The 15,912-nt window shown below is 35.0% G+C and overlaps 1 protein-coding gene across 1 annotated transcript in view; it reads left to right on the forward strand.

The window, feature by feature from the left end:
* Positions 1-586: 586 nt before the first annotated feature.
* The window catches only part of Cmtr1 (Cap methyltransferase 1), a 97,520-nt gene continuing 82,194 nt past the window's right edge, over positions 587-15,912 (forward strand). Inside the window, exons 1-3 of the mRNA XM_081728339.1 lie at positions 587-745; positions 7,362-7,446; positions 14,320-14,651. Coding sequence (XP_081584465.1) covers positions 7,410-7,446; positions 14,320-14,651 — 369 coding nt within the window. The 5' untranslated portion in view covers positions 587-745; positions 7,362-7,409. The remainder of the gene's footprint in view (positions 746-7,361; positions 7,447-14,319; positions 14,652-15,912) is intronic.

The following is a 15,912-nucleotide window of genomic DNA, read 5'->3' on the forward strand; positions in this document are numbered from 1 at the left end:
ACATTAAGTTTCGCAGAGAAGCTAAACAGAAGAATTTGTTACCATTTTAATCAGTTTTCAGACAGTTCACTATACTCTGAAATGGGAAGAAATCAAACTGGGAAACATTTTACTAAAGAGACTTCGACAGAAAGTGCAACATGTAAATATTGCAAGGTTAAAATAAAATAAAGAACCAAGGTAACACGGGATTCGGATCCGAAAATTTTTGCCCATCCCTATATAGTAACATTGCACGGGAATTGTAGCTCTTCATAAAATTTGTACAGATGCGCAGTTCTTTGACACCCCTGAATTTAATTCCTACGGCATCGATGTATGGGGAATATTTCATAACAGTACATATCAATTCCATGTAAATTTTGCGTTGCGTTGACGCAAAACGTTGCATATCAAGACACATGGAATGCGCGCGTCATTGAACTTTATTCCATAGTAGTTTGCTTCACCGCATCAGAAATTTTGCGTTTTCGTTTGGGATAATCGTCGTAACAGTTATAATTACTTGAAGAATTGTTTCGTTACTGCGTTATCTTGTATGCCTCGCAAAAGTGTTGCAATCATGAAATTTTGGAAAGACCGTTACCGAATGAGTCCCTACGGCCAGATTTGTTTTGATAAATGTTTTGAGAAGAAGGATATTCAATGTAGTGTACAATTCTTTCACAGTGAGCAAAATGGCTGTGGAGTTAATCTTGACTGAAATAATCGCGAATTGAAAATACTAAATACCTTTAGCACATTAGTAAGTACATGAGTAGTATGTTAGATTAGAGATTGTATTAATTTATTATGTTTAGAGATTTTGTTAGTACACTTCTTGTCATGTGTGACTGGAGGTTATTTCAGGCTACGTGAACGTATGTCGACTTCGGGATGTTCCCGAGTGAATTATTGATTCCTTTCAAACTTTTCGTCAATAAAACTAATTGAGTAAATGTAAGATAAATTATTCCTGTAACTTCTCTGTGCATTGTTATATAGAACAGATGTGTTTCGTTGAAGAACGATGCACAATCTATTGCCGTTCGAAGTGGGACGGATAGCTTGCATAGACAGGAGATGGATTAACAAGGCAAAACCTTTGGCATTGATAAAATTAGAAAGGAGTTTGAGAGGAACTTGTTAACTTACGTAGTAGTCCATATTTACAACAAATGATTCTGGATAGGGTTGTCCACTAGTTCGGAATATACGTGCTTCGAGTGAAGCTTTTGTTGTGGTCAGACTAATATGAAACTAATATTGACGTTTCTTTTTACTCTTAAGTGTAGAAGTGACAGGTTTCTTGTAAGACGATTGGGTTTCCTCTCAGGAATACGAGGCGGGAAATAAAAGTAGGATTTTCTGTCGTTTTTTTTTTTTCGCGCAAGTTAATAGCAGTGCCACACATATATTCTTGTGATATATTAATCAACGTACAGATTTTAATAGTAAATGAAATTTACCGTTTTTATGGTGAACTGTTGTAGACCAGTACCTTAATTAGTACAAAGTAAGGTTGAACTTTATTATTATAATGTCCGCCTCAGTTTGTAACCTTACGCAGATATGAGAAATTATACTTGATTAATTTTAACAAAATGGGCCCAAACTTCACTAAGCTAACCCGCACCTACTGTACTTTGCCTATCTTACTCTACTACAGTTTTTTATCGATGCGCAGCTGTAGCATGTATTGTGAAGTTTACAAATGTAGTAATATAAGACGCGCATATAAAAATAAATAAATAAAAATAAACAAGAAAATGATAAGAGAAATTCATTTTGATTGATACACAAGTACGTACACTTCGTTCATTTTCCTCATGTACAGTTTCATAATCTTAAAATACTCGGTCCCTTTCCCCCGAAACCACAAAACAACACTTAAATAACGCGAACAGACAACCTTCCGCTGGCAAAACCCATCTGTCAATGCGTTCTGATGTTGCCTTATGGCTTTACAAATTGTTAAGGAAACTTTATTGCATAGAAAGGGACCTAATGGTCAGTGACTTTTTCTTTTCTTTTCTTTTTCTTTTTTTTTTTTAATCTTTTCACAACACGAACACAACAAGCATAAAGGTCTCCCCTGAACACGGATTATGGCAATAGAATAAGAAGTGCTATATAAATAGTAACCATTGACTATATCAAAACTAGACAAATGTAGTGTAATAAACGCCGTCTCAAATTTTGAGGGTTAATTTTAGTGTTGCCCCTCCGTTTTTACTAAAAATTTGAAAAATTTACAGGAGAAAAGAGGTAAGAAATGGTGATATTGAGTTCTTAGATGAACTTTAGGTGTGTAAGCTTGGCAGTAAAGCTATGTCTTTAGGGATGTACTGATATATCAGTATCGGTGATATCGTTCGCTTTTGGGAGTATCGGTATCAGCAAATGGATACTGTTTTTTACCGATTCTTTTTTTCGAATTATTTTCAATTTGTTTAGTAGGCCTATTAACAGTAACACTTATGTTTCATCAATTTCTTTTGGACTTAAAGTTGATCTAATTTATTATCAATTGCACAGTCGATTTCTTTATACATGTGTACGCCTTTGATTTGAACTACTCGTACTCGACTGATACAGTTTGTAAAAAAAACTGCATCACTTAGATTTATGACAATAAATTTTCTTATTTGGGTCATATAAATTGTATGATACAGCATAACATATTTAAAATTTAACCAGCATGTTACTGGATGTTTATTGTAACTGCTAAATTAGTTCGAACACATTTTGTCTACAATTATTCACAAAATTACTGTAAAATGAAGTACCCCTAGAACACATAGCTATATTACAAAAATATTTTGCAAGAAACTAATTGAAAAAAATATCTTATAAAGGTAACATTTAGCAAGAAAAATATTTTTTCTTGATTTCTAAGAGACTGAATAACACAATAACACCATTTCTAATACTGTCCTTCATTTAGTATTTTGTATGGCCTCCTTTAGCCTTCCTGACAGCCTGAATTCTTCTGGGCATACTGTGAACAAGATTATGGCATGTTAACATGTCTAAATCATGGTATCAAGTATGTGCAAATGCTGCCATTAGCTGGTTCCTATTTTCAAAACACCTTTTCTGCAGTTTCTTGTTCATAATATGCCACAGGTTTTCTTTAGGATTTAAATCTGGTGAGTTAGGAGGCCACCAGATTCTCTCTATATCCATCTCCTTAAACCAATTATTGACTGAACGAGATCGATGGCATGAGGCATTGTCATCCTGAAAGTAGAATTTGTTCAGATTTGCCCCTGTGAAATAAGTCCTAGCTGTTGGAATTAATTTATGATCAAGAATTTGTATGTACTTTTCGCTGTTAACTGAACCATTACAAATTTCAATTTTTCCAACTCCTCTCGATGTGAAGCAACCCCACAACATAACACTTGCTGAGAACTTCTGTGTCTCAGATATACAATTATCATTTAATTCCTCCCCCCTACGCATCCAAAAGCTTCACTCCAGCGTCGTTTCCAATAATATTAAACTTCTTTTCGGCCGAAAAAATCACACGATCCCAGTCTTCCTCTGTCCATTCCCCATACCTTTGCACAAAAGTTTCCTTGCATCCTTATGTTTCTTTGTCAGTTGCGGTTTTCTTCGCGGCTTTTTCTTGTCAAATCCAAAAGATTTCAGTCTAGACACTACTGTTGAATGGCTTACTCTAATACCTAACTCCATTTCCATTTGTGCAGCCAGTTGACGTGAACTCATGCCTCTTTTCTGCAACACTAGTGACTTCAGTTTTCGATCAATCCTCGCAGATGTTTTCTTCTTCCTTCCACACCTGTTTCTAAGCGAACAGTGTCCAAATTCTAGCTGTTTCTTAATGATTCTTGACACTGTAGACTGATGAACTTTTCTACCAATTTCTCTTTGACTTATTCCTTCCTTGTGTAGGGCCAATATTTGTCCTTGTTTGCGCGGTGAAGTGTCTCTCAAGCTCATGATTCGTCAAATTAATAACAATCTATTCGCATTAAATACACTGCTTATATATTTATAAACTTCAGAACACTATAAAAGGAACACTGCAACACCAATCAGGCAAACAATCACGCGATAAGAACAATGTACATTACTTTATCAATCTCCACTCGAGCTGCATATGCAGTTTTTCAACGACACTAGCCAACAACAGACCCACCTAGTGACAAAAAGGGGAAACAAATAACAACAAAACAAAAGACTGTGTTAGAGAACCACACGTGATTTGTTTTTATGAAAATCTATGAATGCATATCACTACTAAAAGTAACTACTGTTATTCTTTACATGTCCTGCCATACTTTTAGCAAGTGATGCAGTTATTTTTTTACAAACTGTATTTTAGTCCCGCCTTGCCAAAATAATGGTGAAGGTCCTCAGTCAGGATCATGGGCGCCCGGAGAAAATTTTCTAGGGGGGGGGGGGGGGCATTCCATGGTTACTACGGGGCCGCGGTGGCTTAGTGGTAGAGTGTTCATCTCCGGTGCGTGTGGTCCCGAATTCTATCCCAGCCCTCGCCACGTGAACTTTGTGGTGAACAAACACCGTGTGCTTGGGTTTGCTAGGGGTTTTCCCGCTTTCTTCATTCCACCATTTCATTCATTTCTCATTATCACCGTCTCGTGTAGCCTAGCCGGCATAATCATGGGACGTACATAAAACTTAAGATTTCGTTTCAATTTTTCCATTCGTTTAATTTTTTCCATGGTTGCTATATTAGTCTGGTGTTTAACCCGCCGTAGCACGCGCCGCGGAGTCATACTCTGCAAATAGAGAAATTTTCGTTTTCTTAGAATTGTTAAAGGGGTTTGTGTTGTAAAATATACGTGGTAAATTGTCAAAAACATTGCAAAGAAAATATTAAACAATTTAATATCGCTTCAAAACAAAATACGCATTAAAGTCAGGTAAATAAATATTGCGGAGTGAGACTCTGTGCGCGTGCCTTGATGTTACGATTGACTACGCGGGCTATGAAGGGTTAATGTACGTGGTTTGCTATATTACGTATACATTTTCGTCAGCCAAAAAAGGGTGGCTTGTAATACTTCGGATTTACAAAATATATAATCTTACAATAAGATTTAGTTTCAGAATTGGAAAAAAAATTTCGTCATATTTCTCATACGTCATTTTTTAATGATAAAGTTTTTATACGAGACGACTGTGTTACAGATTTCCTTAATGTGATGAACAATCCTTTTGTAAAAACAATGAATTCCGAAAAGCGAACTGGAAGGTTAAAATTAATTCATAACAGTGCATATAACTGTTGAAAATATCTTGTAGAAATTTTTTACTAGTTAAAAGCAATTAGTTCAAAAGTTAATAATTAGTTTTATCTTTTCGGTTTCGCTTATATATATATATATATATATATATATGATATGGTATACGCAGTAATACCTGGTTCAGCACGCATAATTCATAATTTTATAAACAACAAAAATTTGTGACGGTAGTATCCGTTTGCATGTAGTAGAGACTAGTAAATACATTGTAACTATCAAAGTGCATTATCACTCTAAATATCAATCACTGACTCTTAGAATTAATTTTACGCTACTGCTTTTTAGTTCATTTTATCTAAGCAGGATTAAATTTAGAGCAAATATATTTAGATCAGGACTGTATGGTGAATGGGCAAGGCGCTCCCACCCAAGAGAAAAAACGAGAGGGGGAAACTTGGTTTTCGAACTCCCTTCGTACAGAAAATAATAAAATGTATTTCTTCATATGTCAGTTAATTACGGATCGAAAACGCTTTAGTAAATTACTAAAGATCCAATCTTTCTCTCCTCAACACTAACGGCAATCAGACTGTGAATCTCTAAATTATTCTTGTGTATCTGTTGGAGTGTGTGACGTATAGTATCTTACAAAAGCCCATGAATCGTAAAATCTTGCAAGAAACCGAATTGGCAACTGGAAGTGAAAAAAAAAAAAATCCATTTTCAACATTTCAGTCCTTAAATACAAAAACTTCGTTTTAAAAACTAACAAAATGTCTATTTTTTCTCTCTGGCTCATGAACTTGAGGTACTACTCCAATATTTCCCTGGTGTGTTTTGAGAGAAACTAAAGGAAACTTCAGTCAGGACGGTTGGCAGAGGGATTTGAGTCCTGAGCATTGTATTTCTATTCTAATGTTATATTATTTAGAATTACCCACTTCTTTGCTATTCTAAAAATTGTCTACATCATTCTTTCTAGAAATTGAAATATAAGCTGCTTCATTCGGGAGTTGTGCACATGGAAACATACACAATAAATATGCCTTTAACTTTTTACCAAATGCACGTATCTTAAAACTATTGCTACCATTGTTTTTGTGCTTAAATTCTAGCCCAAAATCGTGTATCATATTGCCCTGTTCCTATTTACAATACTTGACCTGCATTCAAGATTGCGGATATCAAGATGGCTGCCGTCAAGGTTCACCTTACCGTACGACTTCCTCTTACTTATTGTATGTACCCACATTTTGTTATTGACTCTTTATTATTAACAGGCAGTTGTTTACAAGGGGTGGTACTAAACGTATTGTGCAATTGTCGACGTGGATACGTGACATTTTAGTTAATTCCACTTCGAAAATGCAGCTGCTTTTTTGTGTGGGGCTTTTCTGTGGGATTTCCTTCCTCAGAGTGAAATTTTACGGTAGAGTTCGATATGAGCTCATTAATACTCCCTTGTTAGTACTGATTTATTTATTTTTTACATTTACGACGAAAACTGTAACTGAAAACAAAAAGAAGAGCCTCCATTATTCTGTTCTAGTATTTCTGAGAAGCTGGAAGTGTTGCTTCGGAGCAGATGGTATAACTTTTTTTTTTTTTTTTTTTTTTTTTTTTTTTAATAATATTATTCTATATTTGTAAGGATTAATTTTGAAGGTTTCAAGGTGTCTTGAATGCTAAAGATACAGTATTAAGTAAGTACAATTTTTTACTAGGTGTCAACATTATTTTGTCCTGCTGTGCTGCAGGTCTTAAAAAATGACTGAAGCGTTTACTGAAATTAAATTCGCTCGAAATAAAAATTTGTAAATTTATTACGAATGCATTTTTTATAACCGTCGACAAGTATTTTTCATATCTAACTCGTGGTCTTGGTGTAAATAAAAATTTCAGCAGATGTTATAAGGTTTTGGTTCGGAGTATTTTTTTAACTAAATGTAAATTATAGTAAAAGTAAATAAATAAAAATGTGAAAGTGTTCCCCTTAAGCAGTTAGAGGAAGAATATATTCATTAAAGAAAAAATCCACGTTCCGTATCGAATAGATCTTAATTTTTATAGCTTCAGGCATGAATATTGAAATATAGCATCATTCTTTAGATGATGAATTATCTTGAATGTTCTATCTTGCAGTTGTGTTGGCATCGTATCGTATTAACAGTCAAGACAGAGGCATTAACAATGACTCTTCCAGTTACGCCCAGTAGACTTAGTTTCTGTAAGTATATTGTCTTGATTACAATTTAAGGTTCCACATTCATATATATTTTCTGTAATAAAAAGCATAGTTGGTCATTCACCTGATCTTTTTAAATCTCTGTTAAGTGGTGCATATTAAAGTATGTGACACTAGTATAGTTCCATTTTTATTTGCTTGGTTTTATTTTAATTAATTAATTAATTTATTTATTTATTTTCCGGACAATATGCATTACAACAAGGCAATTCTCTCTTATGTTACGCTTTAATGGTTGGGAGGTATTGGTGTTCAATAAAATTTGAACAACCATCTTCTCGTGTCTTCGTGTGCTGTAATTGTTCCTAAACATAAAGGTAGAGAGTTTCTTATATATATATATATATATAAAAAAAAAAAGTGTCGTATTTAGGATTTAAAGTTATGTAATGACATGATAGAATGCCTATCAAATAATCAGCAAAGATCACAAAGTACCCACATAATAATTCTGTGTATACGTTTCAGTAAGCAGTTTTCACCATCTTCAGTGCGCGCTCCTTATGAAATCACGTTTCTTTTAGAATTACATATTCTGTGTAGTTTTCTCCGTTGTAAATATGGGGTTAATGAATTTTGTATTACTACCTTTAAATTTCCTTCTTAAATTAAATATGTCTATAAATTATATATTTGTGCAATGTTGCTGTGTTGAAACCATTTCTCTTGATACGAAGAACCAATATATTTTTTCAGTTCATACATATTCAAAATTTCTTGTCAGTTTAATGGAAGTTTGTAGTATATAAAGGTGTGTCCATCACGTTTGTAAATATTACTTCACTAGATACGAAGAACCATATGAATATTTCAGGAACGCGCATTAAGGATGACAACAGTTGGTCGTCGAGACCTGTGCATTAAATTGTTATAGGAGTGTTGTGAGTATTTTATCTGATAAATTCTCCCTTAGAAGGTAACTCACTAGGCTTGGTGTCCGAACCAAGCTAAACTGACGACCAATAAACTAAGAGAACCCAGAAAGGAAATATGATGGGTGGATTCGATTAGTGCTTAGGAAGTTCTTTTATTTTATTTATGTATTAACAGTAGTACTTAAATAAAATAGATGTAATATAAGTAAAATAGTGAAAAGGAGTTTAATTAAATCATTGGTTATTATATTCTAAATAAAACTGTATAGCAAATTTAGGCAGTAACACGGTTGCACTAAAGTGAGGTACTGATCTTCCAGGCCTAGAACTGCTCGTCGACAGGGTCTAAACAGGAGAGAAAAAAGCAAATGAATACTGCAAGGGATATCAACTCACGTATCATGATTCGTGTTAGTCATTGTGAATGTTCTGACGGAAGAAGGCATTCGTATGTTAATGTTTGTTTCAGGAGAGTGAAAAAAGGGAACAAGAAATGCAAGCAAGAGCCGACTTTTCCCATTACCTAATTTTAACTGTAACTAAAATTACTTCATATTTCAAAGAGCTAAAATGTGTGGCAAGTCTGCTGAAGAACTAAGCAACGTAATGGTTAATTCGCCAACGTGATAAACCGAAGATTGATTTTTCTTCTTTGGAGCAGTTGCATATTTACATTTTTTAAATTTTAAAAAAAAAGTAGAAACAGCAACTGAAAGGAGAATAAGTAACCGAAAATATCTACTAAAATGTAGTGTAAAATAATGGAAATTTAAGAGGTACTGAGGAAAGGCTGGAATGGGAAACAGTGTGATTGAAGAACTTTGAAAACTTTGAAATACCAAGCTGTTTATATATATATATATATATATATATATATATATTGATCACCTTTTCTCGGAAGCCAATCAGCATTGAGGATTTCAGATGGATAGTTCTTCACACCTTATAAAAGCGTTCCATCATTCTATCTACAGTAAAACAGGCGTATACGTTTACAAATTTCCGCTGTTTATATATATATATATATAATATTCCGGCATTTTAATCATGTGACTTGCCTGTATGGGAGGCATACTACGTGTTGCACGTAATGTATTTGGAGAATTATTGTATAATCCAGCTAGGTGTATTAATTATTTAGAAAAATTATGCAGTGTGGCTAAGATGGAAGTGTGTAAAGACTGAAGAGAATAGGAGTTACTCTTTCAAATAAAAGTATATATTAAATCTACACAATTTAAAGATCACTCATTGCTGTCTAGTCAATGTTCTTAAGTCGTATATTTGAAGAAACATGTTTGTAGTTTAATAACAATTCTTTGGATGATGTTGTAATGATGATTTTCTTTTTATATGTTGGCCCGCGATTTACTGGGATTTCTAGCGTATAAAAGATTTATCAAATTGCAATGATTCATTTGATTTTTAAGCAAAAGTAAAATGTTTATTGTGACAATTTTGTGTTGACTCTGTCATAAGCATTTTGATAAATCCAGCGTATTCGGCAGTCGTAGGATCCCGAACAATTTCTTTTATCCCTACTTAATATTTATTTAGGTATACTTGTTGTGGTATTGGCCCTCATCCTATCTTCTCTTCCCCTTGGCCCCAATCATTTCTTTGTGTGTAATGTAACTTTTAAAAGATTTGGCTAGTTGAATTGAAGTCTTTAGCATTGCTTTCAGCACCGAGGCTACATGAGGCGTAGATCCACAACTTAAAGTGGGATCTGAATCCTTCAGCTGCCGCTGGAATTACACCCGTTTCTTTCCGGCGTAGACGCGTGCTCTAACCTTATAGCCAAGAGGGTGCTCTTGACACTTAAATAACGATTTACCTATATTCGCCTTCCCCGCTGGTTGGTGATGAGCGCGTGCGCTTTTGATGACGTGATCTTAAGTTTGATTCCCGGTGGAAGAGTATTAAAATTTAAACACATTACGATGGTTCAGATTTCACATTAAAATATAGATTTACGTCTCGTATAATCTCGGTACTGAAAAGGAACGCTAAACTTCCATAAACAAACAAATGATGATTTGCCTATATTAATGGAATCATTATGAATCTGTGTGAGATGATAACTAAATAAAAGTCAAAAATAATTTCTTGGTTGATAACTGAAAATTGTGAGACGTCATTGTATATTTCTGGTTTCGATTTCAGTTGTCTTCAAAACAATCGTGATTCTCGAAATATTTGACTTGGTAATATCGAGTAGACAAAAATTTAAAACAAATACTAAATACTCTTTAAGATCATGTAACACTTTTTTGTTTTTTTAAAAAAAAGGTAAGCTCTGATTCCTCTTTTCTCTGCACACTACCAATATAACTCTTTAGAAAGAGTTCGCCCAACTGAGGGGAAACCGTAAATGTTACAGAAATTTAAAAGGAGTATATATATATATATATATAGATAGATAGATAGATAGATAAATACTTGTGTGTATATATATATACAGTTTGCAAAAAAATAACTGCATCACTTGCTAAAAGTATGGCACTACATCTAAAGAATGACAGTAGTTACTTTTAGTAGTGATATGCATTCATAGATTTTCATAAAAACAAATTTTGTGTGGTTCTCTTACACAGTCTTTTGTTTTGTTGTTATTTGTTTCCCCTTTTTGTTACCAGGTGGGTCTGTTGTTGGCTAGTGTCGTTAAAAAACTGCATATGCAGCTCGGGTGGAGATTGATAAAGTAATGCACATTGTTCTTATCGCATGATTGTTTGCCTGATTGGTGTTGCAGTGTTTGCTTTTATAATGTTCTGAAGTTTATAAATATATAAGCAGTGTATTTAATGCGAATAGATTGTTATTGATTTGACGAATCATGAGCTTGAAAGACACATCACCTCGCAAGCAAGGACAAATATTGGCCCTACACAAGGAAGGAGTAAGTCCAAGAGAAATTGGTAGAAAAGTTAACGTTCATCAGTCTACAGTGTCAAGAATCATTAAGAAACAACTAGAAATTGGACACTGATTGCTTAGAAACAGCTGTGGAAGGAAGAAGAAAACATCTGCGAGGGTTGATCGAAAATTGAAGTCACTAGTGTTGCAGAAAAGAAGCATGAGTTCACGTCAACTGGCTGCACAAATGGAAATGGAGTTAGGTATTAGAGTGAGCCATTCAACAGTAGTGTCTAGACTAAAATCTTTTGGATTTGACAAGAAAAAGCCGCGAAGAAAACCGCAACTGACGAAGAGACATAAGGATGCAAGGAAAATTTTTGTTCAGAGGTACGGGGAATGGACAGAGGAAGACTGGGATCGTGTGATTTTTTCGGACGAAAAGAAGTTTAATATCGTTGGAAACGTTGCCGGAGTGAAGCTTTGGATGCGTAGGGGAGAGAAATTAAATGATAATTGTATATCTGAGACACAGAAGTTCTCGGCAAGTGTTATGTTGTGGGGTTGCTTAATATCGAGAGGAATTGGAAAAATTGAAATTTGTAATGATTCAGTTAACAGAGAAAAGTACATACAAATTCTTGATCATAAATTAATTCCAACAACTAGGACTCATTTTACAGGTGTAAATCTGAACAAATTCTACTTTCAGGATGACAATGCCTCATGTCATCGATCTCGTTCAGTCAATAATTGGTTTAAGGATATGGATATAGAGAGAATATGGTGGCCTCCTAATTCACTAGATTTAAATCCTATCGAAAACCTGTGGCATATTATGAACAAGAAACTGCGGAAAAGGTGTTTGGAAACAGGAACCAGCAAATGGCAGCAATTGTACATACTTGGTACCATGATTTAGACATGTTAACATGCCGTAATCTTGTTCACAGTATGCCCAGAATAATTTAAGCTGTCAGGAAGGCTAAAGGAGGCCATACAAAATACTAAATGAAGGACAGTATTAAGAAGGATGATATTTTGTTATTCAGTCGCTTGGAAATCAAGAAAAAAAATATTTTTTCGTGCTAAATGTTACCTTATAAGATAATTTTTTCAATTAGTTTGTTGCAAAATATTTTTGTAATATAGTTGTGTGTGTTCTAGGAGTACTTCATTTTACATAAGTTTGTGAATAATTGTAGACAAAATGTGTTTGAACTAATTTAGAGTTACAATAAACATCCAGTAACATGCTGGTTAAATTTTAAATATGTTATGCTGTATCATACAATTTATATGACCCAAATAAGAAAATTTATTGCTATAAATCTAAGTGATGCAGTTATTTTTTTTACAAACTGTATATATAGATAAAAAGTATAGACCAATCTCTGTGCACAAATGCTTCGTTTCGGAGTTACAGGCTGCCGAAAACTTGGGAAAAAAAATGAACTTTAAAGATATATAATTCCACAACTATGAGACCTACCGTAGTCGGGTCAAGACTTCACTTAGGAACTAATATTGCCCTATCCAAAAATACATGTTTCAGTATCCTAAGGTACTCACGCAACATTTTTTATACCTAGTCTAGCCATAAATATTGTCACAAACTTTTGGCTTTGACTATAGAACCTGTTGTGCAGGTGGCAAGGTACAATTTAGCTCAAGGTCAGCCCTGGCCAGTGTGTGTCGAACAGGGAAAGAGAACGGGTGGATCTTCTTCGCTTAAGCATGGAATGGAGTGAGTACAAAAATAGAGTTGCAGTGTTTGCCTTGCATAAGGGTGGAAATTCACCAAGTGAGATTTTCAAACTGCTGAAACTTCTGAAAATCAGCAAAAGATTTGTTTTCCGCACAATCCAGCGGTTTACGAGACCAGCAGTGTACGTGGCCGGCGAAGGGATGGTCGTCCTCGCAGTGTGAGAACAGTGGCAGCTGTTAAAGCAGTGGCTGCTCGTGTGCGGCGAAATCCACTCCGGAAGCAGAAGATCATGGCACGGGAGCTCAACATGGCCCCAAGATCAATATCCAGGTTACTTTCTGAAGACCTGAAGGTCAGAGCTTATCGGCGGAGCACGGAGCATTTCTTGACACCACAGCTGAAGCAGCAGAGGAAACTGAAGCAAGACAGCTCCTACAGCGGTACGCCAACAATGGACATCGGCAAATCCTCTTTGCCGACGAGAAAATCTTTACCATTGAAGAGAGCTTTAACCGCCAAAATAATAGGATATATGCAGCAAGCTCTCGAGAAGCTCGTGGGAGAGTTCCTAAGGTTCAGAGAGGTCATCGCCCCTCCTCAGTCATGGTTTGGTGGGGGGTGAGCTATGAAGGCCACACCAGACTTCACTTTTGTGAGCAAGGTGTAAAAACAAGTGCCAGGGTATATTTGGAAACTGTTCTGGAGCCTATTGTGAAGGACTTCAGTGACACCATGTTTAACAATGATCACTGGATCTTCCAGCAGGATTCTGCGCCAGCTCATAAGGCAAGGATGACACAACAGTGGTTGGAGGCCAATGTATCAGATTTCATCTCCAGTGCTGAGTGGCCTTCTGGTAGCCCTTGATATTTGGAAAAGGCACATACTAGTTTCTAAGTGAAGTGTTGATCCGACTACGGTATGTCCCATAGTTCTGGAGCTATGGACCTTTAAAGGTGTTTTTTAATGTTTTCGGCACACTATAACTTCGAAAGGAAGTATTTGTGCACCTAGGTTGGTCTATACTTTTTGCCGTATCTTGGTGTCAGGAATCACCTCCCAAACGTTGTCAGTGTTTTGAAACACCCTATATATATATATATATATATATATATATATATATATATATATATATATATGTGAGTGTGTGTGTGTGTGTGTGTGTGTGTGTGTGTGTGTGTGTGTGTGTGTGTGTGTGTGTGTGTGCGCGTACGTACGTACGTACGTACGTTATTTGTTGCGTTTTGTTTTTAGTGTGTAAAGTATTTCTTTGCTGTGTCAAATCATTAACTTCGTTAGTTGAAAAAGAGATTTCATCAGAGTGTTTTCATTAGTACAGTGTAGTAGTTCAGTGCAGTGTATTTTCTTGCTTTCCTATACTATATTAATAAATACACATTTCTTTATTGGCAGCAAGTAGTGAGGAGGATGATTCAGTTCATGAATCAGAAAAGCAGGCTTTTCCAACTTTCTACCACAAACGTACTCGCTCCGATAGCAGTTCCATCGACGAAGAACCTAAACCAAAAGTGTTTTGTGGTAACCGCTTTTCTGAATCGGATGGCGAATGGAGCCATAAGAGGTCACTCTCCGAGAGCTCTTTTGAAGAAGAGTCCAAGGGTAGATATCAAAATGCAGTTTCTTCAGAGTCCGACGACAATATTCCTTCGGCTATGCAAAAGTATATCAAACCTAAGGCTGAGACCTCATCTATTGCGTCTGACAGCAAGATTCAAAAGATGATGGTAAGATTATTTGCATATATATTGCATTCTGTTTATTCTTTTTGGATATAGGTTGAATGTATTATCGTATCTAATTATACATTTATTATTATTATTATTATTATTATTATTATTATTATTATTATTATTATTATTATTATTATTATTATTATTATTATTATTGAATCCAGCTGTTTTGTTCGGTAGTATGTTTCAGTCAGTATAGCTAATGCAGTTACAATCTGAATTTGAAAGCTTGATAAAATTCAGCGAAGTCATTCCCTCAGAATAACACTAGATGTATGTTAAATATTAAATCGCACTGTGTATGCCTTGAATTTATATAAGCACGTGATGAAAGGGTACTTAATGCACAAGATGATGTTTTAGTAAACCATATAGTTATTTTCAGGGGTGCAGCCGGGGGGACTCCCCCCCCCTAAAATTGGAGGTCATCCGTTATGGTTTATTAAACTTGTATGTATAGTGAGCTATTAATGCTTTCCTGTTCAGAAAGATGTGTGAAAGCCCTCATGAAAAAGTAGTTGGGCCTTCCCTAGAAAAACTTTCTGGCTACACCGCTGGGTGTTTTTCTTTTATCTAACAGTCTTCGAAAAGTTCTTTTTCAAAACGAACTTCCCTTTTCTAGAAAGAATGCCATTCAACATTCAATACAATAGGGCAGGAAGAACAGCCATATAAATTAGAATTCCGTTTATCTATGTTTCTTTTCGTTTTGAGGAAACAAGGTATGATATGTATAAACTGATAGAAAGGCATGATACTAAAAACAACTAGATAAACTGGAACTGGTACTTTTGAATCTCGAGTTTGTTCCTCGTTCGCTCATTTCATTTTTGAAACAGACAGACCGATAAACTAAATACAGATCCATTTTTTTTCTTTATATATTAAAGTCGTCCCTAAAAAGTATATCTTCACTGTGATAATTGACTGAACTGCTATTTTGCAACTATGAACAATAAATACATTGCATTATTGATTAATATTAATCATAACCTACTTCAGCTATAACTAGTCATTGAAGCAACGTTGCTTAGCACTAATGTAACACAAGCAGAAGTTTTACACTAGAGCACGTTTTGGCATTGCAGTGTTACTGCCACCAATTGTATCTTCCGAATGGAGGAAATTATGAAAATATATTCACAAAGGTAAAATTGTACTCATTCATTGAATGTAGCAGAAGTTCACGTTAATATAATATGAACGAAGTTTCTACTTCGTTTCAATAGAAAAGGAAAGAACCCATTTCTCTTGA

The sequence above is a fragment of the Thermobia domestica genome, chromosome 10, assembly GCF_964235325.1.
Source record: "Thermobia domestica chromosome 10, izTheDome1.hap1.1, whole genome shotgun sequence".
NCBI classification, from domain to species: Eukaryota; Metazoa; Arthropoda; class Insecta; order Zygentoma; family Lepismatidae; genus Thermobia; species Thermobia domestica.